Source organism: Perissodus microlepis, chromosome 12 (genome assembly GCF_051167445.1).
Source record: "Perissodus microlepis isolate ML-2025 ecotype Zambia chromosome 12, ASM5116744v1, whole genome shotgun sequence".
NCBI classification, from domain to species: Eukaryota; Metazoa; Chordata; class Actinopteri; order Cichliformes; family Cichlidae; genus Perissodus; species Perissodus microlepis.
This window is the reverse complement of record NC_140472.1, coordinates 27,592,725-27,619,816: the sequence shown is the minus strand read 5'-3', so window position 1 is coordinate 27,619,816 and position 27,092 is coordinate 27,592,725. Positions and strand designations below refer to the sequence as shown.

General features: G+C 39.4%; 2 protein-coding genes across 2 annotated transcripts; both read right to left on the bottom strand.

Moving 5' to 3' along the window:
- Window positions 1–6,894: 6,894 nt before the first annotated feature.
- Window positions 6,895–8,768, bottom strand: LOC146376497 (uncharacterized). Its single transcript, XM_084947523.1, has 3 exons — window positions 8,683–8,768; window positions 8,176–8,440; window positions 6,895–8,062 (listed from the first exon to the last, which is right to left on the bottom strand). Exons 1-3 carry the CDS (start codon window positions 8,709–8,711, stop codon window positions 7,949–7,951), a joined length of 408 nt encoding a protein of 135 aa, XP_084803649.1. The 5' UTR covers window positions 8,712–8,768; the 3' UTR covers window positions 6,895–7,948.
- Window positions 8,769–13,816: 5,048 nt separating this feature from the next.
- Window positions 13,817–24,435, bottom strand: erap1b (endoplasmic reticulum aminopeptidase 1b). The gene is made up of 19 exons (XM_084947038.1): window positions 24,038–24,435; window positions 23,222–23,732; window positions 22,736–22,874; window positions 22,416–22,550; window positions 22,110–22,230; window positions 21,624–21,778; window positions 21,060–21,173; window positions 20,717–20,848; window positions 20,355–20,486; window positions 20,145–20,228; window positions 19,854–20,011; window positions 18,970–19,049; window positions 18,674–18,857; window positions 18,246–18,402; window positions 16,609–16,793; window positions 16,354–16,515; window positions 16,110–16,250; window positions 15,730–15,811; window positions 13,817–15,579 (listed from the first exon to the last, which is right to left on the bottom strand). The coding sequence occupies exons 1-19, from the start codon at window positions 24,072–24,074 to the stop codon at window positions 15,409–15,411; spliced, it is 2,880 nt and encodes a 959-aa protein (XP_084803164.1). The 5' UTR covers window positions 24,075–24,435; the 3' UTR covers window positions 13,817–15,408.
- Window positions 24,436–27,092: the final 2,657 nt, after the last annotated feature.

Here is a 27,092-nt window from a genome sequence, read left to right as displayed (position 1 = left end):
GAAGCATGCCTATTCTAATATTTCCATTCAAGTTGCTGTAGCTCTGGAAAACCTCAGTCAGTAAATTACTGAGGTGGATTTTCTTGATCTTTGAACAGGAACCACCAACCAAGTCACCAAACAGCAAATCTTATAATAATCTGAGATTATTAAGTGTAGGTGAAAGTTTATTACATTGACTAAATTATATATATATTTTTAAAAAGCCCAAGGGAATAATAAATATTCTGTGCTTTTCTTGTGTGTTTTATTTTAGGTTTCTTTTCCATTGTCAAACAAAAGTTAAGCTAATTTGTAAGGCAGACATGCAGTCAAATCTCAGTAGATTTTGGGTTACGGTCCCATTACCACTGGTCAATTGTTGTTCAGTCTCGACAAGAAAGTGATGAAGTAGGCCGAGTATTTCCAGACAGCATACAGACATTTCCTCTCTCACCCCTTAGACAACCAAATGTTTCTCAAGGGAGAGAGGTCATGAAGACATAGTGGATCATCTGCCTCCAGCTCACCCTATCTCTGGCATCCACTTCTGTCACACCAGTCTTCTACATCTCCTCCATCACTGCATCCATGAACCTCCTCTGTGGTCTCTTCCACCTGCTCTGCTGCTCCAAATTCAGCATCCCTTGTCCAATATATCCTCTCTCATGTCCAAATAATGTCAGCTTTGTCTTTATAACTTTGTTTCCAAACCTCTCGACCTGAGCTATTGTTCTGATCTACTTGCATGGTATTTGCATGGTTGATCACAGGTATTTGAACGTCCAGCTTCACTTTCTCTAATACTTGCATCATCACCTTTCCACCTGCCTTCATCTCATTTGCACGCATGCATTCTGTCTTGCTTCGTTCCTTTTTTCTATTTAGCACACCTCCACCTTTCCAGGCTCTAACAGATTAACAAAGACATGGTGACATTTTGAAGACTCTGCATTTTATGACCACATTTGGATGACAGGCTTACTGTTACGACCCTCCCACACTCATGAAAGCCATGGTCTGCTGTTGATTGGCTGGCATGAGAGGATCAGCTAATTTGTGTCGCCTGTGTCTTACAGACTATACAAGCTGGCCCAGATAACCTGCTTAGTCTCTCTCTTTCACTCCACCTTACATCAACTTCTTGGTGATCTTTGTGTCTTGGTTAGGTTATCTTATATTTAAGTGAATTTCTTGTGTGAACTCCCTCCTTGCCACTGACTTTAATCCACTATGTAATACAATTTAAATTTTATTATTTAACCTTTATTTAATTTATTTTAATTATTATTTAAATTAACTGTGTATGTTATAAAGTAACATACACATAAAATGCTCATTAAAGCCATAGGACAGACTTTTTGGACAGGCTGTTCTTTGTCTATAGTTTTATTAAAGTGGTCTGCAGTTTTTCGGTACTTCTCTAATGGCTGAAGTCTTCAGCCCTAGAAGATGCCATTTAATTTAAATTAGCTGATTGGAGTTCCAAAACCTTGCAGTGTCATCCATAGGCATACTATGACTGCAGGAAAATGGGATGGTAACTCTCCGTTAAGGCAGATGGAGCCCCACAACAAGGGCTGACACACTTTAGCTATCAGCTGGTCAGAAGTGAATCACCATCTTTAAATAGATTCACAGTGTTTACCTGGGATAAACTGGGTTATCATGTCAGCACATGCTTGAATGTTGTGCATCAACAACACCCCTCCGAAGCTTGGCTCCATGGTTACCAGTCCTGTACTATTAATGAAACTAACGCATACTCACATGCAGACACATCAGAGAAAGACAGCCCAATGCTATTTTTAGGTTTGGGAGTTTCACCCACGCCCCAAGAGATATTTTTGGTTACCAGTTAGATACAATAATGCAGAGTTATGTACAGATACTTAATTGAAGCATTCATATAACATACAAATTCATTTCAATTTAAATGGGATCCAACAAGGATTGCCATAATTTGTTCGTAATTATGATTCTTTAATGTTGTATTTGATGTAGAACAGAGAAGATTAATTTTAACAATGAAGATAGTAAATAAGTAGCACGTCAATAACATAACGCGTTGTATATAAAAAATTCTGTGTTGTGTTCTCATACGTATAAATATTATTTTTGTAACTGTCATGCATTTCACGTCTATTATTTTAGGGTCTTTACCTTACAGTATAAAGCGCCTTGAGACAACTGTTGTTGTAATTTGTTGCTATATAAATAAAATTGAACTAAACTGAACTGAACTGATTGTTAATTTTGTTTAAGGTGTGACTTCAAATGCAGGTTAGGTTTGGTTACATATCAGCGATTGGTACAATAAGTAGCACTCTGGAGTTTTGAAGCAGATCCAGTAATGAGTGTTTGCCTGAATCTGGTATTTTAGTATTGTTGCTGTGAACAAGGGCAGTTTTATCATTTTGTTAATCATGAATTAATCATACATTCACAAGACTACTGGAGGAATTCCATATGAGCTGGTTTTCCCTTTGTGAAGCTTGTTTTATTCTTTTAGATTTTTTTGCTAACTTAATTGGACAGTGAAGTTATTTTTGTCATCTATTTGTTCAGTGATGTAGCATAGCAGTACAAACTCAGAGTTTGTTGGTAAATTTGCTAAGTTCACCTTACAATCACGGGTTAATCTCACATGAAGAAGAATACAAACAAAACCAGAAGTTTGGCAGCTGAATTTAAAAAGAAGAAAAAAGAAAGAAAGAAGCTTGAAAAGGACAATGATCTCCTGCAACTCAGTATCCTGGATCGGAGGTGGCATGTGTCAGTGCAAATGTCAGTTACTGTGATTAGCAAACGAGTTCACAGATAGTGCTGGGAGTGTTCATTAAGAGTTACAGTCCTCTGATGACAGAGGCCAGACAAAGATAGCAGCACAAGGAAAGACCTGACAGAGCAATGCCAGGGACTCTCCAGTGCATGTTTGAGAAGCAGCAGACAAAGAGAATGAAGCAGGGGGAGAGGGATACGACTGTCAGTCATCACAGAATATTTTCTTTCATTTCTTAGCGGTTCTCTTGCTCTAAACTTCTGTTCTGTCACCGTCACATTCACAGATCTATCCCCATGCATTCCTTTTTATATTATCTGCATGCTCCTCTCTGTCTGTGCAGCCTCAAGGGAGTTTCTTTCTCGAAATCCATCCCACATTTCTCTTTCAGAACAAACAGGGTGAAGACGTAACACAAGTGGAATGAAACAGTTTTAGCCGATTTCTTTGCAGTTTGGCTGAAGGACCAACCTCCAGAACTGCCCACATGTCAATTTAACCTAATTCTTTCAATTCAGTTTTATTTATATAGCACCAAATCACAGTAGAAGTCACCTCAAGGTAGGCATGTAGCATGTAGGGAGGCTAAGAATTACTTAAACCAGCAGCTGAGTTCCTTAAATTGTATTTCAAAACTGTTTACTAAACAAGGGAAGAAAAAATACTGCATTTCTCATTGTCTTTCAAATAAATTAAATGAAAGCTGAAGGGCACATTATATTACCAAACCCCATAGGAAGTCAGCCTTGTGAAGCTTCAGTCTACCGCGGGGGTGAATTCCCGCAAGTTTCATTTATACACTTCTTCCAGCATTATACTGGGAACAGATAAGTGTGTGACACTCTTACAGAGAAACAGTTAGCTACATGATATACTAGTACCTGATTCTAACCAGGGGTGGCATAATCAAAGCCATTTCTTTACACACATACAGGTGTTACATTCTGTAATATGCACTATATATGGCTAAAAATATGTCAAATTCAGCAGGTACAAGGTGGTACAAGATATAAAACTAGGGTGGCACTAGGGAGAATATTTTAAGGTGGCAAATGCCACCCTATGCCACTGTGGTAGATCCGCCCATGATTCTAGGTGTGCTTTGGAGAACAGTTAGCAGAAGAGCCACAACAAGGCCTGAGAAAAGGACAGATTAGAGCTTACTTCAGCTTACTGAAAAGAGTGTTGTAGCTTTAATTTCAGAGAGTGTTGCATAACTTTAATAATTTTTCTATCAGAGGAGCATAGAGAGTGCTTGGATTCAAGTTTCTTTGTTTTGTTTACCACCTTAGGCAGAGTTAGTATTCAGCAGACAAGTCATTTATCCTTTTAATATATATTTCACAAATAAGACAGACAGCTAATCGTGTAAATATATTGCAACACGGAAAAAAATCCCAAACAACTTTGCTCTTATGTATTTAAACCATGATTGGATCTACACATTATTGCTTTTTGAAAAAAGAAAATAGTAAAACATGGCATTGTGAGTATAAAGTAATAAAGGCAATAACAGAGACTGAGAAAAAGAGAAAAGGTGGGATTACGTACACCGTGTAACAACAGGAAGAGAAGCAGAACTTTTTCCATTTGTGGAGGTTATTGTTCTGACTCCTATCAAGGCTGAAAGAAACGTCAAAATCTCCTCCTTCAGTTTATTTCTCCTTGTGCAATCATTTATATCACTCCTTTAAAGAGATATGTCAGTAAGTGAACATACAGGGTTTTATTTTAACAGTCCATATAGTCTAGCATTATCCCAGCAAACACGCCTTAGCAGACCTAACCATGGGTGAACTGCGGGGCTGTGTGAGCAGGGCAAATTCACTCTCACCCATGCAGGACTCAAGTAGATGTGTCCACACAAGGGTCATCAGCAGTTTTGCCTTTTGGGGACCTTGTAAGAGCTTGACAATACACATTTCAGGTGTTAATCCGAGACTGCTTCCTTCAAAGTCTTTAATAGTAAGAGGCTTATTTAATACTTCTAGTATGATACTTATTCACAAAATGCAATGTGGTTGTACAGGAAGTAAAAATAACCAGATTAGCCTCAGAGTAATATAAACCTTTAACAGATCTGTGACCATGTTTTTAACAAAATTATATAATTATAACAAAACAGATAAATGTACGTTTAGCAAAGTAAAGAAAGACCTGGAAACTACAAGATGACAACAAAAAAGCATGAGTGTCTACACGCTTGGAGTGCCCCCTGGTGTTAATTTTGGTCACTGTTAGATTGGATCGTTTGACGAGACACTCCCTATGTGATATTATACTGTCATAAAAGAAGGACTTTGGCTTCTCCTGTGGTTAGTCATTTTGCTATCAGGAAGCTGACAGAGAATAGTTCGTGCAGCAGGTTAGTGGGTTGTTGCTGTGAAGTTTTAAAAGCTGACATAATGACACCATGACTGTAGTTGATATGTAGTTTTATATATAAAATAAGCATAAGTGTAACATATTAAAGGATTCATTGACAAAAGTGAACAAAACTACAATTGTCAGGCAAAGTTAGATACAAGTTAGATATAAGTATATGGACAATGGCACATTGTCTCTGTACACCACACAAATGGATTTTAGACCAAACAATCAAGATGTGAAGACTTTCAACTGTAATTCAAGGGGGCTCATCAAAAATAACTGTTTAGGAATTGCAACCATTTTTACACAGAGGACCCCATTTTCAGAGGCATTCCTGTTATTCTGTGATAAATGAAGCAGATGAAAGAACCTGGAAAAGTGTTAAACGTGCATGTGGTAGTTTTTGACTGCAACTGAGATCCAAAGACGTGTCAGTGCAAGTGACAGGAAGCCATCATTAGGCTGAAAATAAATAAATAAATAAACCTGTCAGAGAGCTAACAAAAACTGTAGGAGTGGGATAAAGAATAATTCTTTCTTTGGTTAGAAAAAAAACATTCACAACATCTAGCAAAATCAAGAAACGTTCTCAAGGAGGTCAGTGAGACTCTCAAGAGATGACTTCATGAATAGAAATGCAGTGGGTTTACTAGGTGTGTCTTTTGCCCCGTCTTCTTCCTCTTACTGGTCATGCAGACGGCTGCCGCTGTCAGGGTTCTTGGGTCGTTGACCCAGTGTTTTCAGTTCGTTTATGTTCAGTTTATTTCTCACTCGTTCACAATTCCTGTCTTGCTGTGCCAGTTCCTTTCCTGTGTGTCGTTAGTTTGATTAAGTTCAGCTGTGTACTCACCGGTCTCTCATTATTATCCTCATCAGTCTGTGTATTTAAGTCCTCAGTTTCCACTCGCTCGTTGTCTTGTCATTGATGTTGTCACTGCCGTCGTTCCCATGTGTGTTTTCAGTTCAGCCAGCCATTCAGTCATCCAGCCAGTCAGCGTTCGTTACTGTTTTGTTCATCCACTCACTACACTAAACACCCTGCACCGTGAGTCCTGCGTTTGGGTCATCTCTTCCTCGCGTCCACACGTGACCCCTGACAGCCGCTCCCTGAGCTTGTCAGAGGTTTTCTCCTGTTAAAAGGTTTTCCTTCCCACTGTGCCAAGTGCTTGCTCATAGGAGGTCATCTGATTGTTGGGATTTCTCTTTGTTATTGTAGCATCTTTATCTTATTATTTAAAGTGACTCGAGGCGATTGTTGTTGGGAAAATGAAAATATTGAATTGAAAAGTTTACAACGACAAAAAACCCCAAAAAAACCCCGAATGGCTACACTCAAGAAAAGTTGTAAAGGAACAGCTCTTTGTTCAAAGCATACCATATCATCTGTCAAACACGATGGAGGCAATGTTATGGTGTGGGCTTGTATGACTGCTGAGATTCAGCCAAATGTTGCCAAGCTAATTGGATAACCCTTAATGGCACTTCAGAGGATAATGACTAAAAACCTGCTGCAAAAGCACCTCAAGAGTTTCTTAAGCCAAAGAAACTGGAAATTCTTCAATGTTTTAAGTTGCACCGAAGTGAATCTTTGTAAAACATTTCAACTTTTATTCCAACTTTGTTAAAATTTATGACAAGCTTGATTTAGTGTTTTTCTTTATTTAAACGTATCCACAATATGTACATGCGATACAATCATTATTATGAACATATATTTACATAAAAAATTTCCTAAACATTGAAATCTTTTTCTAACCTCAGTTTCCAGGTTCATATTACAGACTTTGTTGGAGTGTTCAGTCTGTTCAGAGACCTTTAAGTAGACCAGCTACTATAAATATCATTCACTTTTTTTTTCCTGAGAACAATTTGAACAATTAATTTGTGAATTTTGTCTATTTACACATTTCATTTCAAGTAAAGTGACTGTTTGATTAAAGTCTTAAAGCAAGTTCTCAGAAATCACAACAGTAATTGAATGATACGTGAACAGCTGTAATAAATAGCACTAACTGATTGTTCGGCCATAACCAACGGCTGAACAATCAGTTACACCTATGCAGTCCCTGTCATGAGTGAAAAAGGCCTCTTCTAGCACAATATGAATACCACATCACTGCAACTGTGCTATTACAGTCGCATAAGTTAATCGGCATACATATATGAAAATACATGCTTGTCAGGCACACTTCAATATCATGTACTTCACTGTATGTGCTTGTTTAGAACATCACTTAAAAAGCAACCAGAGAATACATGCTGCGCTTTCCAAAATAGTCACCCAAAGCTAATATTTTGATGAAAGAATGAATAGAGAATATCTAAACCCTTTTAGTAAATATGCAGAGTGTGAACAAGCAAAATGCAACCATTTCAGTTTCTCACAGTGTTATTGTAAATGCCATGAGTGCCATCCCTTTACTGTCTGTTGAAATGAAGTCTGTAAAAGTGGTGAAAAAAATGCATCTTGTCCTCAAAATGTTGAGCACAAACCAAAACAACGTGTATTTCAGTTTAGCTCTGCGCTAAATGTAATAAATACCTGATACACTTCTTTGATATCCTGCTTATAAACACAGAGAGAACAAGCTGAAACAGAAACATGTTTACAATGTTGTAACTTTAAAACTTTTCCATTTCTGCAACTTTGATTCTCTTCGTGCCAGCATCAACTCCCTTAAAACAATAAACAAAACGAGTCTAACAATAAAACCAACCCTTAAAAGATTAGAACTTCTCGTTACTTATGTCCACGAGGCAGTGCAATATCGTGAGTGTCCGTAACCTCGACACAATAATGATTTTTCCTTATGGTTGTTACTGCGCCTGTGGTTGAACCATGTCTGGGCGAGGCGGAGGGGGTGTTATGGGATACATAGAAATGCTTTGTTCATTGTAAGCAGGTGGGAGCTCATCAGGCTTAAATTCCAGCTGAAGATAGAGAAAAAAAGAGCTATAATTTAGCAATAGCCTAAATGTACTGATATATGGGTGCATTATTTTGTTAGCGCAAGAGAAAGAGATGCAGAGAAAATCATAATCACCTCATTATAGGCAGGTGGGGGTCCTGAGTAGACTGTTGTGCTGTATCGAGGTGGTCTCATGGCATCACCACCTTGATCTTCGCTGTCCTGCTGTGGTATGCTCCTGGGGAAGGGAATGAAATATATGGACTGCGGGAGCCTGCCCTGGTCACTATGTCTTATAGGCCTCCGTGATATAGGGTCATCCCTTTGGCGATGGCATACTCTGCATAAAGTGGTGCAGAACATGATGGCGAGACCAAATCCCAGGATGCCCAGGAAGATCCTTGGAGAAAGACGAAGATGTGGAGAAAGCAGAGAACAGGTTATCTAACAACTCTGGCACAGTTTGAAAACTCTCAGCCTTCCCTGGTGGTGGAAGATGTTACCAGTTTATTAGTTTGCTGTTTTAATAGAATAAAAGAAACTGGAAAAAAAATGATTTTTTTCAGCCAATAATACATAGTACACACAGCACAGGAAAGTAATTACCATAGAAAAGTATCAATGAAAAGAAATGAGTCTTACTGTAGAAAGACACTGTAGTCCGTAAACATCCTTAAACCTGGTGGATGAATTCTTAATGGGCCAAAATGACAGTGGAGTAACAAACCACTGAATGAACCTGAAAGGCAAACATGTAAAACAAAAAAAATAAACAGATTTTTTTTTTTTTGTCATCAGTGATCTAAAAACAGTGCAGTTAAAATGTAAAGATCTTGCTTTCAAGAGCTTATGTGGTCACCCTTTCAATGAAAATGTTCCATTTTTAGATCTTTTCGTATCAGTTGGAAAATGTGTACACTTTGAACTTTAAACCCAATGTTTTGTCATAGGAAAAATTAAATCTCCAAGGAGCTTTTATTGCCTGTCTGGATTGTACTGGGATAGATAAGATAGGATAGGTAGGTTCTGGAAGCAGATTTCATACAAAGCAGCACTTTGTACTACAGTAGCCTCATATAATTTGCAGTCATTTAGTTTAACTATTGCTGTCAGTGATATTTTGCAGAGACGGGATGACTGCACTTGTTCCATGATACCCATAAAGCAATCAGGTGACGACTTGGAATATTAAATTGATTACAAATAGGTATCAATTTCATAGTCTGATAGCAAATCAAATCTTAGCTTATTTTAGGCTGTTGACATATTAGTGAGCGTGGATTTCAAAACTGTGAATCAGAGAGGTGAGATGGATGAGTGAGTCCACAAGTTACCAAATTCTGACTTGTGGAGTCATGTTAAATGAAGTAAATAAACCATGACTTACTCAGAAAACATTGTTTTTATGCAACATGATTATAAGAATGAAGTGTCTGACAAATAAACCTTGAATTCAATTTGTGACAGTTCCTTTTTCGTGAGTAAATCATAATATTAGACCTGTTTATCAAATAATTAAGCATTCACTATCAGATGGAATGGAAAGACAGATATATTATCAAAGGCTTAAAAAACACAAGATACTAATACAGCTGCTGCACCAAGCCAAAAATCAAATCAAGGTATCCACAATAAGAAAGGTCTGTTTAACTGATTCGCAAGTAGGTCACTGTGTTAAACATGGCTTTTAAGGCTGGCTCAGTTGCCAAAGTTAGGGTTTTCCCAAAATTATATTGTTATTTTCTTAAATGTAAAATGCTGGGAGGGCGACAGATTACAAGATTTTCAACATAATGAAACTGTGATAGTAAAGCCACAAAAACTCTGCTGGTACTGAGGTGATTTAGTATTAAAAGTTTAAATAAATTATTAAACAAAAGCGAACAAGAGAACCCAAAACAATCACATGAGAAGTAGGCGAGGTGAGCACATGATCGGTAAGCACAGCGGGAAAGCGGCCTAGTCTGCCCTTCTAAAACAAACAGCTTCTAGTATTTTCAGATTTTTGTTCTTAGATTCAGTTTTATCAGCTTCCTGTAACTGAGCAGAACAGTCAAAACAAGGAATCAGAAGAAAAAAAGGCCAGCTCTGTGCTCTTACCTTCGATCCAGCCACAAGTTCTCTCACGTATGAGACTGGGAGGGAAAACTCACTCACACTGGAGCAGAGTGCAGTTTTTATTATGAGTGTCCTGATAAGAGGCGGTGTGTACAGTGTGTTCAAGCATGGGGGCGAGTGCAAAGAAGGCACGTTTAATAGCACCTGAAATACACTGAGAATTGTAGTATTCTTAATTGTTACCAGGGTTTTTCACCTCTGCTCATCTTTCACACACACACAACAAAAACTTATACCTGTGATTATAAGCCAGGGATCGGCAACCCTGGGCACGCGTGCCACAGTTGGCACGCGAAGGGTTAAGTGATGGCACGACCATAGCTGGACTGGCCATCGGGCATACCGGGCATTTGGTCGGTGGCCGATGATTTTTTTTTTTTTTTTTTTTTGTAACGGTATATAATGAAAGTGGTGGATTGGCCAGATGCTGGTCGGTGTGTAAAAAACGAACTCAGTTGTTTGGTGGTGGCTATGGCGAAGCTTCCACAGAGTCAGTAACATTAATAGTGGTGGATGCCAGCAGGTGGATGAGAGAAAGGGGAGGCAAGAGGAGAGACCCGAGGCAGCCGCCGGTCTGAGTGTCAGGTGAACTGAACTTCAGGTAAGAAGTTATGACCTGCAGTCTATCTGGGTCAGATATAAACCAAGTTTAGGTGCAGTTTATTTTCGTTGTGCTGACTTTTTACAGTCAGTTACAATAACTGTACTGCGTGCTAGCTAGCATGACGGAGAGTCTATACAGCTGGGTGGGTGCTATGATGTTACTGATAGTGAACTTTATTTTATTCATAAGGTTAGTTAGTAGAGTTGCCAACCGTCCCGTAAAAAGACGGAATCGTCCCGCATCCAGAGAAAATATTACGCGTTTGGTGTTGAGCTGAGAAGGGACGCAGTTTGTCCGGACTTCAGCTACAATGAAAAAGACATAAAGCTGGAGCTGCACAGCTGCCTCTTCTCTCATTCTCTCACCCCCTCTCCTGTTTCTACTTCAATCATGAAACTGATCAATGATCAGCTGATCGGCTTTTCTCTCTTGTTTGTTTATCGCCCACTTTGCGTCAGAAAGAGGAAACCAGCGGATGTCGCGCTAAACAACAGCAGCACGTTTAAGCTTGATCAGCTGTTGTTAGAATTTATTTAATATTTCTTTCTAGTAGCTGATGTTTGCTGGAGCCACAGCTGTAAAACCTGCTGGTCATGATGTCGGTTTGGTTATCTGGTGAGAGGGAAACATGCAGATGAAACCAGGAGATGTCCTTACTGAATCATCAGAGCTGAACAGGTTTTAGGTGACATGAATGAGTTGAAGGGTTGGGTTGAATATTAACAAACATGCCATATTGGCCCAGTTTATTTCTCTTATCATTGTTGTGAGGAGACCATAAATAGGATTTGTATTTTCTGTTGTACAGTTCATTTGCTGTTGTGGAGTTCTTGTTATGGATAAAAAGTGTCTGTTTTTTGTTTCAAAACAGCTGATAAGTATTCGCTGATAGCTGCAAACATCTGCGAACAAATATAATTCTATAAAGTGGTTCTATATATTGTGTAACTGTTCATATAGAGCAGGGGTAGGCAACCTTTCTGATGACGAGTGCCATTTAAAATTTCCTCAGAGGTCAGTGTGCCATATGATTGCATTAGCAATAAATCTAATAACGCTCTATATGAACAGTTACACAATATATAGAACCACTGATAAGAGAAATAAACTGGGCTAATATGGCATGTTTGTTAATATTCAACCCAACCCTTCAACTCATTAATGTCACCTAAAGGGTAAACCTGTTTCTCCATCACCTGTTCAGCTCTGATGATTCAGTAAGGACATCTCCTGGTTTCATCTGCATGTTTCCCTCTCACCAGATAACCAAACCGACATCATGACAAGCAGGTTTTACAGCTGTGGCTCCAGCAAACATCAGCTACTAGAAAGAAATATTAAATAAATTCTAACAACAGCTGATCAAGCTTAAACGTGCTGCTGTTGTTTAGCGCGACATCCGGCGGTTTCCTCTTTCTGGCGCAAAGTGGGCGATAAACAAACAAGAGAGAAAAGCCGATCAGCTGATCATTGATCAGTTTCATGATTGAAGTAGCAACAGGAGAGAGAGGGGAGAGAACGAGAGAAGAGGCAGCTGTACAGCTCCAGCTTTATGTCTTTTTCATTGTAGCTGAAGTCCGGACAAACTGCGTCCCTTCTCAGCTCAACACCAAACGCGTAATATTTTCTCTGGATGCGGGACGATTCAGTCTTTTTACGAGACGGTTGGCAACTCTACTAACTAACCTTATGAATAAAATAAAGTTCACTATCAGTAACATCAAAGCACCCACCCAGCTGTATAGACTCTCCGTCATGCTAGCTAGCACGCAGTACAGTTATTGTAACTGACTGTAAAAAGTCAGCACAACGAAAATAAACTGCACCTAAACTTGGTTTATATCTGACCCAGATAGACTGCAGGTCATAACTTCTTACCTTAAGTTCAGTTCACCTGACACTCGGACCGGCGGCTGCCTCGGGTCTCTCCTCTTGCCTCCCCTTTCTCTCATCCACCTGCTGCCATCCACCACTTATTAATGTTACTGAATCTGTGGAAGCTTCGTCATAGCCACCACCAAACAACTGAGTTCGTTTTTTACACACCGACCAGCATCTGGCCAATCCACCACTTTCATTATATACCGTTACAAAAAAAATAAAAATAAAAAAATCATCGGCCACCGACCAAATGCCCGGTATGCCCGATGGCCAGTCCAGCTATGGTCGTGCCATCACTTAACCCTTCGCGTGCCAACTGTGGCACGCGTGCCCAGGGTTGCCGACCCCTGATATAGAGCGTTATTAGATTTATTGCTAATGCAATCATATGGCACACTGACTTCTGAGGAAATTTTAAATGGCACTCGTCATCAGAAAGGTTGCCTACCTCTGTTATAAGCGGACTTCTATGAATTTCTGTATTTCTGTTTTGTCAGTTGATCAGTGTCTTTTATTAGTATGTGCTAAAGGTCCCTCCAAAGAATTTATGGCAGCATTAGAAGTTTAAAAGAGAAAGAGACAAGTTCATCTACAAGGTCTTAGCTGAAATTTACTGCCTAAGAAAAAATGAAAGTAAGGAAAGTAGTGGAATAAAACATTTTTATAATAGTATCGTGTTTCCTGTCACCTCTGGGCAAGAGAAGTTAAATCTGATGATTCATTAGTCGTCATTTCAAGGTATATTAAAATATGTAACAATTTGTAATTAATCTGGACACACTTAGCTTAATAACATCTGATTTTTCCTTCACTATGCATTCAGGTGTTGTGTCATGACGAGTCTTGTTAAAAGGTTTATTCCAACCATTTATTTTACACTTCTATAAAGACTCACTGTTGTGTGAGTCTTTCAGAGCAGCAATATTAGCTGTTATTATAGGCAGGATCAATACACCGCTGATCCTAATTTATAAAATCTTTTTGGTGTGTGTGTGTGACTGAGAAGAAAGCCCAAAATTCAAACAGGAAACACTCCCAAACTGGAAGAACACCTGCTGATCAGAGGGATGAGAAGATACAAAGGTTATATCCATAAAACTCACAGGGACTGAACATATAACCCTTATCAAACTACTAATATAATTAGAACACTATGCTGTGAGAAAAAATGCATTATAGTTCAAAAGAAAAACTTTATTTGTCCAACGTTTAATCAAACCAACACACATCTTTACATTTTCAACAACGGTTTTAGTAGCAGGAGCATAAAAATGGAAATATGCTAGTCTGTTCCATAAACCAAAAAGAAAACAAAACACACACACATAAAACATTTTTTCTTACAGTGCTTTTTGTCTTGCCGAGCTTACTCATTTAAATAAACTGTACCAAAACACACACCAGCGCTGCTGGGATCCATGTTTATCTCCTCAGTATTAAAATTTACCCAAACTGTGGGAAAATATAAACGTACAGAAGTGTAATCTAATCTTTTAACGACAATCAATAAACTGTAAAAATATATTAAGCGCAGCGCACTACATTGTCTGTTTCATTGGTTTTGCAGCATTCACTCGCAGACATGCCCACATTTTTAGTTTTTTTTTCAACAAAAAACTTAAGTCAGATATTCAGTGCATTTCTTTTGCACTATTTATATCACATCGTATAATCTTCATGCTGCTTCGCACTGAAGCAGAATTCAACATTTACTGTTAAAAAACAACAACTGTGACTTCATCCAGCCAAAACACAATTTAAACACAGCTAAACATACACACTTGCACAAAGACATACTCAGCACACACAAACATCTCTGTGAAAAAAGACCAAGATCTTTTCTTCAGAAAAAAGGAGACTATTACAAACAACAAAAGAGGTTCATTTAATAATTATGTTATATGCTAAGGCTGCTTTTCCCCTTACTGAGGACTGTTACGTTAGTGTGCTCACATGTTGTTTCGCACCATGCCTGTGCACGGTTTGACCTCTGATGTTCTGACCGGTTTGATCATTGTGTAACATTCCCTGTCACACTTACACTGTTGAATGAATGGTTAAACATACTGTCTGTGCTCACTTTAAGAGTTATGCCCCAGATCTCACATGTGATTTAGTTGGACTCCTGTACGATTGGTTACCATGCAAAAAAAAAAAAACGGCTCCCATTAACCCATATAAACTTTAAAATCAACTTCATTGTGAAACTTTTTGGAAAGCAGGTGTGCTTGAAACTGAGAGAAAAACACAAACACACATCAGCAGATTGAGGGAGAAGGAGGGAGGGAGGGAGAGAGAGAGAGATGCTGAAGCAAACTGAAGCAAACCTGGGCACAGAGGGTTAAATGCAGCTGGACTGGAGAGCAAGAGACTTTTAGGACATGGTTGAATGGTTCATTAGTTTTGTTTGGATCTGAAATGCACCTGTTTAACAGTTTTTTAGGCTGTAGTTTAAACAAGTGTAATTAAAAAACTCACTAGTGTGATCAGTCAGTTTCAGGGTATTAAATAATACATATAATGACCCACAATCTTTCCCAAAGCAAGCTCATTTTTTGTAAACTTGTGGGACTGGGTAGAGATTTAAAGTGATTTTGACACAAAAAAAAATCCAATTTAAGTCAGGACTTACTGCTATTATAGACAAACTTGAGCTGAAAAACAACCGTCATTGTGATCAACTTCATCTATTTTGTGGTTTGAGTTTACACAAATTTGTTTCTGTTTGTAATTATTCACTATTCATTATTTTAACCCTCCTGAAGCTATAAATCTTCATGAGACACTCGTCGGTTGCGCTTGTCCAGCCAAGCCTGTAGAAGAGGAAGATTTTTGTCCATCCAGCGGATGTTATCCTCAATGGTCTCGTAGGCCTGCTGGATGCACCTCATCTCTGAGCCCGTCTCCTCTGTCAGGGAGCCGAAGAAGCTTCGTACCTGAGTCGGTGTAAAGGAGGGAGACTTTGATCGACATTCTAGATGCAGCGTCCTTAATATTTAGATCCAGGCAATATTCTTGTTATCCGAAACGGACATGCCTTCTGATCAAAATAATGAACACCCATGTAGACATGCAGCCATACTTACCTCATCTAGCATCTCTCTAGTAGAGTACTGGTTAGTTACCCCAGTCACCAAGTATGATATAGTGCTGGAGCCGAGGTCAAACCTGTGACATCAAAGCAAACAAACACTAAAGTTCAGATTTTTTTAACCAGTGATAGAATTCCCTATTTTGTTAGGGAATAACTTCATATCAATATATAAATAATAAACAAACAACATTTTCTGTATACAAATAAAGTTTATACTATAGGCTATTCTACCAATTTTAATACTCTTGGCAAAGGCGGTGCTCTCTCCTGGCTAAACAAAGGTATCAATATGTGCAAAACTGACAAGACTGAGGATTTAAGGCTGATGGTGTATTGTGGATGATAAAACATGTGTGTGATGGGCTGACTGACTTCTTGATCATAGTGTGCCAGTTGGCTCTGAGGAAGTCCCAGGCCAGCTGGTAGCCATGGGGGTTCTTGCTGACAGAGACGACTACATCTGGGAGGTCCTGAGTCTTCATTATCTCACCGATGAGGCTCTGCTCCATCATCCTGCAGACAGAAAGGGAAGAGTAAAGGGAGAGCAGGGGTAATTATATCCCCTTAGCTTTAGCTAAGAAATACTAATGTGTCCCAGTTCCCATAATCTACACACCACTTGAGCTTGTCCTGCAGTGGGCTAACAGCCATGGCAGTCTTCATGCGGCTCTTGACCGACATTTGCAGCGAATGGCGGTACTTCTCAAAGAGGAAATCCCAGCCCTCTGGTGTTCGAGCTCCAATCACAAACACAGCCATGGTGATATCAACAGGAAGGCTAAAAAAACAAAAACAAGGAGGCTTTCAGTTCAGATGTATATACATAGTAAAATCAGATTTTCTTGTGCTATTGTTGACTATGACTCCAAACCTCATGGTGCCATCAGAGTCCTTCCACTGGTTAAAGAGCTGGGTGGCTTTGGTCACACAGGGAGCATAGTTCCTGACACAGGAAAACAGCAGCAGGTAACTTCTTAACACTCGCTGAGACACGGAGCCGGAGTCATTCCATTCCTGCTGGTCAATCAAATCCTGGAACAAATCTACAATATAGCTCTAAAAAACAAAAAGAGACATTAAATCCTCCTTAGAGAGTACACAGTTACAATCCACATGCTGTATGTTTGTTTTTACACTGTTTTCCTGCAAAGAGGAACGTCAGACACCCCTTGAACAATGTTTGAACCAAAAGAAAAACATTTTTAACCAGTTTTTCTAAATTGGAGTTTTATTGCATAATCACAATGGACATGGTTGAAAATAACAGGAAAATGCATTTAAGGTAGCATAGATTCACTGCTTTTAGTGTATGCAGTAATACTAGCGAATGACTTCAGGGGTATACTAGCAAAGCGATACCTTTGTATCAGGGTTTTCCTGGTCCTTACCTTCAATTTTTTAACAGAATATTAATTATTTTAGTCATTTCTGAAATAGAAAATTATCACTACAAATTCATCTTAATAATGTGGAGACATAAATAAAAAGAATTAAGAAGCGAAATAGCTCTTAACAGATATTAAATATGATATTTTGTCACTAATAAATCAAAAGCATGACTTTGTTTTTGCTCACTTTTTCACATTTCTGTATTTCTGAGTATGGATTAGACAAGACTAGATAGAAATCAGCTGCTTCCTTTAAGGTTTAGCACAGCAGACCATCTGCCTCCATCTCGTGCGTTCCCTAGCATCCTCCTCTGTCACACCAACCCTCTGCATGTCCTGCTTAACTATATCCATGAATCTTCTTCTTCTTCTTCTTCTGCACGGCAGCTTCAGCATCTTCTCTCCAACATATCCACTATACCGTCTCTGCTCGTGTCCAAACCACCTCAGCCTTACCTTTCTATCTTTGTGTCCAAACTGGTCTGCTTGAGTTAAGAAGTGAAATTTCTAAAACGGTCCATTCTTCATCTCCGCCTCCTGTCTCTTTAATAAGTATCACTGTCTCCCAACATCACTATCATCTTGTAAACCTTCTCTTTTCACTTTTGCTGCCATCCACTGTAAAATTCTAACAAACTGTAATTATAATTATAGTGTGAACCCTGCTTCTTAGACATTTCACATTATAAACTAAATTATATACAAAATGAATCATTCATTACACTGATTTTGGGACAGTACTTTTGTTTTGTGACTCAGGTACTCAAGATAACTTATCTTGAGTACCTGAGTCCATGACAAATTTCCCAGACTGGACAATAAATTTTATCATAATATTTCATATCATATTGCACTCTGGGGCACTCGGCTTATAAAACATGTGCAAAGTCAAAGCCTTTTTATTCTTTTTCAGTCCAGTGGTTGATATGCGTGGAACACCTGAAGTCAATAATTCAGATGGGTGAATGTATAGTTTTACTTTAAACTACTGTAAAGGCAAAGGTTATTCTTTTTTTCCCTAATTGGGCCTGTGCTTTGTTGAGCTTGGTCACACTATGCCACTGAATCACATATGTTGGTATAATGTGCCAAGTAATGTGCAATGTGCCAGCAAACTAACCTTCATCTGGTTCTCCAGCACCTTCATGTCTCTCTTTTCCATCAGTTTGTAAAGCGGCACAAGCTCTCCAAAGCCCTGAGTCACAGCCATGATCTTGGTCTCTCTGGACAGGTAAAGCGACAGCTCCAAAGCCGTGTCGAGCCTCACCTTCTCTATACTGCAAGACAGATGTCAGGTAAACATCCTGCTGCCCTTTTCTCCTTTCTAACATACTGTGTGCTTGGATCTAAACATAATTTTAGCTGATATATTTCAAAATTCTTGTCTTTAGAACAAAGAGTAGGGAAAAAGCAATGTATGTGAAATGTATAATACTTTGTTTTCCTGCAAAGCTTATATTTACTCAATATATCAGACTGCTTCACTTAAACTAGATACCAAAGGATAGACAGCTAATTTTGGTGTTAATATGCAATGTTTAAACAGACCTGACAAGCTGGAAGACATTGTGGATGAGGTTGGCACGGTCATTACCGCTCAGGGCTGTGTGACTGTGTTGCAACAGCTTGATAATAGAGTTCCACCCCTCGCCTGCATAATGAACCATGTAGTAACCACTCATGTCCACGTTGAACTTCACCCAGTCTACCTCTTCTGGCAGGAACAGGACATCTGAACAAGACAGAAGAGTAAAGAGAAGCTTTCAAGTGATGAAGACTTGTGAAATTTAAATGAATATTGCCGTTTAAAAGAAAACCAAGGCTCAATGTCATCAAGTACTCACCAGTCTTTGTCTTAAGCAGAAAGCGGTGGACGGTGTTGGAGGCACTGGTCTTGTACGTCAGCGGGATCTGCCACAGGAATCTAGACACACAAAATAATGATTAATTAAAAGGTAATGTCTTTGTTTAATCATGATTAAATCAAGATAAGCAACTGTCAAACTGTTTATTATAACAATAAAAATACTGGAGACCGCCAGGGTGATCCCTCTGCCTCATAGTAGACACCCCTACGGTATCAATTTCAAAATCCTACATTGCCAAGTTATTGCATTCACACGAGTTTCAGAAAACCTGACCTCTGACCTTTGATTTTTAGGTCAAGTTCAAGTCTTGACCATGAGTTCAAGGTCAGAGGTCACTGACCTTGAAATCAAGGTCACTGAGAATAGAACTCATCCGAGATTTTTAGTAGATGCAACTATGGTATCAATTTTAAAATCCTACACCACTGTATTCTTCAGTTATCACATTCACAATACTTTGGGAAAATTGGATCTCTGACCTTTGACCTTTAAGTTGAGGTCACTGAGATATTAAGATGTCCAATATTCTTAGTAGCTACACTTATGTTATCAATCGAAAGCTCCAACGTCTCCTCATTCTCGATTTATCACATTCACAAACTTAGTTGTCCACGCCGCCCGCCCGCCCAGCTGGGTGATGATAATACCCCATCAACCTTTTACAGCTGAGGGGTAAAAACATAAGACTATTATTGGCCGGAGAAATGAAAGTGATGATTTTTCACTGTAAGCTTCAAAGACAGCTACACAGTTACAGGAACTGTTCAGTAAACTACACCCTGCTTCCTGCACGCTCCAGGCTGAAGACAGCTTAACGCTGTAAACTTGCATTGTAACAGAAAACGCTAATGACAGCATACCCTTCACTCGGGGAGGGGTCGTCTGTCTTCAAGTAACGCTCCTGACTGAGCCTGACCTCCCGACCTCTGACCTCCACCGTGACCAGTGGGAAGCCTTCCTGCAGAGTCCAGGTGTCCATGATGGCCCTGACGTCTAGCTCATCACCAGAGTACCACTTCTGTATATACAGACAAACATAATGTTGTATAAATACAACAACGTCACAGGAGTTTATTGTAATTGCTAAAATATGTTCACAATCAGAGAGCTTTTTGAACAAGTTTGCTACCAAGCATCAAACAACAACTTACCGAGGCTCCGGACTGAGTTTTGCGTTTAGAGCAGAATTCTGTGTGTTTCAGTCGACCTTCATCCAGATCATCTGAGCTGCAGATCTGAAGCACATTTAACAGAGACGTGTATCACGATGAGCCACATTCAGCATTCACCGTTACATAAGAAGAAAAATGACTGATGAAAAATCAGTCCTCTAAAAGAGAGACCGCTCACACATCACTCACATTGGTCAGGCTCTCCCACAGGTGGCTGTTCACAGTGTTTTGGTAGCTGTAGCGCTTCAGGTATCGGACGATGCCAATCTCAAAAGCCTCAGGAGTGAGGAAGTCCCGCAACATATTCAGAATGCATGCACCCTGAAAACAAAATACATACATGCTTCTAAAAAAAAGGAACAATATGAAACGTAGATAAGTCCTTCGGTGTTTTGATTCAACTGCACAGTGTGGGTTCAGCTTTGAGAATATCTAATTCATGTCAAATATTAACTGATTTTACATGATGATGAAATACTGAGACGATTGTTAGTTTCAATATCCTACACAAGTACAGAAACATGAAACAGAATGTAACAGCTGAGGTTAACCTTGTCATATGACACATCGTCGAACATCTCCTGGATCTGTGTGGGATTTTCCACAGGGGTGGAGACTGGGTGGGAAGAGCTGAGGGAGTCTACTTCCATAGCCTCAAAACATTTTGCCAGGAAGAAATCATCCTGGAAGAATGAGAGGATGGAATCATGTTTATGCACATCTTTGTAGCCTTATCCAGCAAAACATAGGAGTTGTTCAGCTAATGTACACTACTAAAACTATGAGACTGTGACTTTAATGTCCTTCTGGTTTTAAGTAAATCATTTTAACTGATCTGTATGTTCCAATAGGACCTGGGGTCAGTCAGTTTTAAATAGAGTTTTAAAGTCTCACCACATGAAGTTCTGGGTACGTGATGTCGAGAGAAATAAACTCCATGAACTTGGCGAAACCTTCATTGAGCCACAAGTCATTCCACCATTCCATCGTCACCAGGTTTCCAAACCACTGGACAGGTAGGAAAACATGCAAGAACAGCATTAAACATGCTCTTTCACCTTTAGTGTTGTTATACTGTACTAACGACTGAAAAGTCAAACAAACCTGTATCTACTGCACATGCTACGCTCAATCATACTGACAATAAATTTAAGCAAATTTTCTTTGTAAAGCTCTGACTTGGAAAACTTGGTACAGACTGATGAACTCTGACACTGATGAGTTTATTTTTATTTATTTATTCATTTTTTAGATTTTAAACCTTTATTGTGACAGAACATTGAAGAGAAAAGACAAAGCTGGGAGAAAGACCAGGTGAAGACATGCAGTAAATGGCCTCGGCACTGATTCAAACCCAGACCTCTGGATTAGCCATACAGCGTATGGGTTGTCTGCACAGCCTAGCCATCCCCTAATGCTTTACCTTTAACTTAAAACAAACAGAATCAGTGCAGCTACCTGGTGCGCAAGTTCATGGGCGATGACCTTGGTGATGCCCAGCTTGTCTGAAGCTGATGACTTTTCAGGGTCAAAGAGGAGGCCGGTCTCTCTGTAGGTGGTCAGTCCCCAGTTCTCCATCGCACCTGACTGGAAGTCAGGAATAGCTGCCAGGTCTGCAGAGGGAACACAGTCACAAATAATGTGGTACAGTCATGTCACCTCACGGTTCGACTAGGTATCGCTTACGTTCTCTGATACATCTACAGAGCAGTCTACACCTAAATTTACATATTTGTCCTGTCAAAGCGTTGAGATATGAGGTATCATGTAATCCTGAATGTGTGCACAAATCACAGTTTCCACACAGGTGAATAAAGGATCAGAAGCAGACAGAGACTTATGACTCATCAAGTCTTTTCTTGCTGTTGTAAAATGTTACAAAGTAACAACTGCTACACCAGTGTCTGTCTCTTAACATGGAAACGCCATGTGATTTCCACTGACCTTGTTTGGGAAGTGGGTAAGGAATGTCAAAATAGTCATCATAGAAGTCCAGCAGCTTGACAGCAGCATCCAGTGCAAAGGCTGTCTGGTCGATCTTCTCAGGGACAGCATAGATTGAAATCTGAAGGGAATCACAGTAAAGAACAAAGAACAAGCAAGTTTTCTCAGTTAGTACAACAGTCGTTAGATGACACGTCTTATATGCTTTACACCGTGTAGATGTATACAGTACCTATGCAAAGTATTTTAGTCAAACTGCTGACTAAAAAAAGTCTTTTTATAAGAAGCATCTGGTGTGCATCTCACCTTGACACCATGCTGGGTCGTCTTGCTCACAGACTTGAAGTCTGACACAATGTAGGCAACCAGGTAGGTGCTCATTTTCACAGTGGTGTCAAAGTGATCCTCAAGCAAACCACCCGGCAACTCCACAGTTTTAACCTGAGAAACGCAGGTGTGTTTTAATAATTAAGAAAAGAAAGGAGAGGTCCATAATATTGCAGATGTGCATATATAGTCGTATGTATATAAGCATGTTGCTATTTTGTTCTTTTTAATAAATCCATATTTCTGGCAATTACTCATTTATGCTTAAAGTAAACTGGGACTGGTCAGTCTACATTTACCATTGGCATGTTGGATATAGCTATGTGGCGTGGCTCTCGAATAATTCGTATGGTGAAGTTGGCTTTGAAGGCGGGTTCGTCAAAACAGGGGAAGGCTCCACGAGCAAAAGTCGCTTCAAACTGCGTGGACGCCAGGACTCTGAAAATGTAATCAAGCACAAAGTGAAAGTGGATTAAAGCTGGTGTGATTAGGAGCTTTCAGCACTAAATAATCTTTTTTGGTGAACTTTAAGCTTTTACTTGCACTGATTTTAAAGCCAATTCCAAAGTTGCACTACGTTTACAATAAACTCTTTGTTTTCTGTTGCAAAAATGAAGATTTTACTTCAGTATCTGATAACAGCCAATAAAATAGAGGTGAACAAGGATGCCATTCATTTTTTTTATCTGACGTTCTTCAGTTATTTTAGTTATTTGTCAAAAGAGAAATTTAGTATTATTAGTAAAATAAACGCAGAGAACATTCAAAATGCCTCGTGGCCTTACCTGACCTCCCCGCTGCTGGTGCGGTAGCTTCCCTTGTAGAAACCATGGAAACTGTCAGACAGGTTGGCAGCAAATGCCAGATGAACTTCATACTTCCTACCTTTGATGAGCACTGAGTCTGACAGCAAGGCTAGTTGATGGAAGCGAGGATACTCCAACACCTTAAGGCGCTTAATGCCTTCAGGTGCCAAGAGGAACACATCGGATATCTGCATTTGCTTGGCATGGAGAATCACAGTGTTGGTGTCTTCATGCACATCAAGCTCAATACGAACAACGCCAGTGAAGTCCAGGGTGGTCAGATTGGGGTGTATGGCCAGGTCATAGTGGAGTGGAGTGACGGTTGTGGGAAGTCTCATGCGGTCCCAGGGGAAGGGCTGACCATTGGTGGCAATAGGGAGGTCTTTGGCCTTGGCTTGATTTGGTAACTGTGCTCCAGATGAGGGAGAAAAGGGAACGAACAGCACCAGCAGGAGAGGAGCCACTAACATGGTGACAACAGAGGCGGGACCTGAAATACAAACACAGAAAACTAAATGCAATATTTCTCCGCTTACTTGTAGTGTCACACAGCAAACACCTAACATCTCAGGATAGCTGGACTGTTAAACAAACTACTGCTTCTCATGGTACTTTGTAACACATGACAAAGGACCGGGAAAAGCATTACTTTCGATTTCACACAAATTGATTCGTTGTATAATCATGCATTACAATCAAAATGACTCAGATTTTCAGAAGCCATAAAGCATCTTATCTTATATTCTCATTATTTTATAAATTATGTGAGCTATATGTAAAAAATTGCTAACTTACCGCTTCGTCCCCTGCACGCAGTTTCAGCAGAAATCATTGAAAAATGAAAGTGAAACACAGAAAGGGGGGAATTGCATGCTGGGAGAAAACGAAGGAAAGGTTCACTAAGCTGAGGTGTCAGTTTAGGTCATTTCACTTACAGCTATGGCTGTAACTGTGAGTCTAAGACCTGATAAAGACGCTTAAAATTCAGGGTATCCTGTCATGTCTGCAGCTTATGCGCATATTCCAGCTGTGAGTTATGAAAACATACCGCCTATTTTTTCTTTATCAAACACTGCTGGTGCACATTTTCAAACTACTGACTGTGTTACTCCACCATCACAATAAAAGGGGACAAAACGCACGAGCAATTTGTATAGGAAATGGACGGAAACAGGAACTTCCGTGTTTACAACCCCCGCAGTAAATATATTTAACCACTAGAGGGCAACGTTGCTTCGATTAACGGTTATTTCCGTGCGCTTACTGTCTCAACTCTCTTGTATTTTGGTTTTCAATTGGTCCTCGTCGAACATTTTGCAAGAATCCGAGATTAAATAACGTGTTAAAGTTTATTTCTTTTGAGGAACACTGATCCATCCTCAGTGAGGATCAGTTCCAGATAGAAAATAGTAGTGTACGCTATGGTCACCTGCAGATCTACAGTTATGGACCACGTGTACCCTTTGGGTGTCAGTGTATGTCACTGAGTGACAGAAGATAAATCTTTCATTATTGTTAGGATTTTTCTGGTTGAACATAACAAGTAAAGTAAATGAGTCATGAATACTAAAATTAATTGAGCTCAAGCTCATGGAGTGGCTGTAACTGAGGAGGTAGAGCAGGTCATCTTCTGATCAGACAGTTGGTAGTTTGTTCCCTGGCTGCTCCAGTCTGTATGCTAAATATCCTTTGACAAGATACTAACCCCAAGTTGCTCTCTGATGCATTCATCTGAGTATAAATGTGTGCGACTGATAGATTTAAAAAAGCACTTCAGCGTTGTCTGGTGTGAATGGGTGAATGAGGCATGTTTAAAGTGCTTCGAGTGCTCTGGGAGAGTAGAAATGTGGCCACATTAGAATATTTATATTTACCATATGTAGGAGTTTTATAGTACTGTGCTGAGTCACCCTACATATCTTTATATTTTGTTTCCAAGGAGCGAGTGGTCTGCAGCAATAGTTCTCCAGTCCTTCAGAAGGTCTTTTAAAGTTTTTCAATGGGTATTTGATGCTGTTTCATTAATTTTCAGTCTGCTGACCATTTTCAGAGGAATGCAAGTGTTGTGGAAAATTTAACAATAACCTGCAATGGGGAAACCTTTTGAATACAAGCGCGCTGATTCACACAGGTGTGCACACAGATGTTCACTGTCCATAGACATAAACTACACCTTTCTTGGCTGCTACCTCAAAGCACATTGTGCGCTGTCGGCCCTGCGTGCTGCACCACAACATTCAATATTTAGTATTTACTGCTGTTTACACTTAGCTAGATTAATGCGATGGTGTTGTGTTTATTATATTGATCTGTTTATTTGCTTGTTTTCTCTTCTTTTCCTCTCAACAGGTGATCCAGGAGTGTTTTTTTTTTTTCTCTCTCTTTCTCTTTTTAAGCACCCTTTCTCACTGTCCCTCTTCCCTTCTGTTTTTCTTTTCCTTCATCTTTCTTTCTCCCTTTCCTATCCCCTAGTCATGTCTGTCCCGTCTGTAACAACTGAAAATAAAATAAAATAAATAATAACAACAAAGGTCGATCAAATGGATCAATACGGCTTGGCCGCGATGATCCACTTGGTAAAGTAAATCCATTGGGTATTCTTGTTGGCCTTCAGACAACAATTCTGACAGCTAAAGAACCAAATGGGACAGGCAAAAAAAAACCCCAAAAAAACAATAACCTGCAACACACCCAGTGCGCTTGATTTGAAGTGGGTTTAATAAACACATTGCAATGTGGAGAGAGCATCCCAGTGAAACACTAGGACTATCTCTGAATTGTGGCCACCGCCTTCACATCTTATATACAGAGACAGAACATTCCACAAACTCTTACATGTTGGCCTCTCTCACGGGGGCGGCTGGGGGGGGCTATACCTTCTCCCTCACAGAGAGAATTATGACCTTGTTTTCTGCTTAGCCATCACCTAAGGATTTACATCCCTGATAAGCAGAAGGAGTCTCACTATCTGTATAATGCCATTACAATGGCGTCACTGTGTTATCATTCCACATGCATGCAAACTAGTGACAGGAGTGCTCTTACTATAGTAAAGTGAGAAAGTGATATTACTATAACTAATGTGATATGATTAAATATGTGATTAATACACGAGAAAAGAAATCTACCTCCACATAAGCCACTAAACTCTGACTTATGCACATAACAGACAGCTTAATAAAGAACCCACTGCATCTTTAGGCACTTTGTTACTAGCTTCTTGTTACAAAGTTGCACATTTTGGCATTTCATTCAGCATTTCAACCAGTGATATTTGGGATATTGAAAAATAAAGGTGGTTGTACAAAAAGACTTTCAAGCTTGTCAGCATAAACTCTGTTTTTGCCTTATAAACTGTTTTTCCAGTTATGTTTACCTGTTTCGATAGATCACTGCACTTATTCACATCTTCCTTGCAAAATATAAAGAAATGAGGAATTGTTCAAGACTTTTACAAAGTAGTGTCGAAAGCAGCCTGCATGCAAAGCATGTTTAGTTAATGTGTTGTACAACAACATTAAGGGCTGAAGGATTTCTGCATATCTTTGACACACATTTATTTCTTTCCTTACCTCTGAATTCAAACGGTACAGCCAAACAGTGCTTACTGTAAGATAGACTGAGCATTTCAGGCTGACTTACACAGATTGAAAAGACACATTTTTTATTGGCCTTAAATCAGATGTAGTGAGTATCACACTGTCTTCAGTTGAATGCTCTGTAAAATTTGAAATATGATAGTTTAGCTTCATGACTATGTTATTGCTCCTATAAAGATCATCTGAGAAACAAATCAAACAGTTTCACATCTCACATGCTTTTAAAATGAAACAAAGCATGCAAAAGATTC

Bases quoted from the DNA above. Each gene is read 5' to 3' on its own strand.
- erap1b (XM_084947038.1), bottom strand. From the start codon at position 24,074: ATGATTTCTGCTGAAACTGCGTGCAGGGGACGAAGCG. The intron at 21,779-22,109 runs GTCAGTGGAAAT...TTCCCTCTGCAG, and splicing joins TTACCCACTTCCCAAACAAG to ACCTGGCAGCTATTCCTGAC. The intron at 16,516-16,608 runs GTTTGGAGTCAT...TTGTTTTTTTAG, and splicing joins GACTCTGATGGCACCATGAG to CCTTCCTGTTGATATCACCA.
- LOC146376497 (XM_084947523.1), bottom strand. From the start codon at position 8,711: ATGTTTACGGACTACAGTGTCTTTCTACA. The intron at 8,441-8,682 runs GTAAGACTCATT...TCTTTCTCCAAG, and splicing joins GACTACAGTGTCTTTCTACA to GATCTTCCTGGGCATCCTGG. The intron at 8,063-8,175 runs GTGATTATGATT...CTCTATCTTCAG, and splicing joins CCCCACCTGCCTATAATGAG to CTGGAATTTAAGCCTGATGA.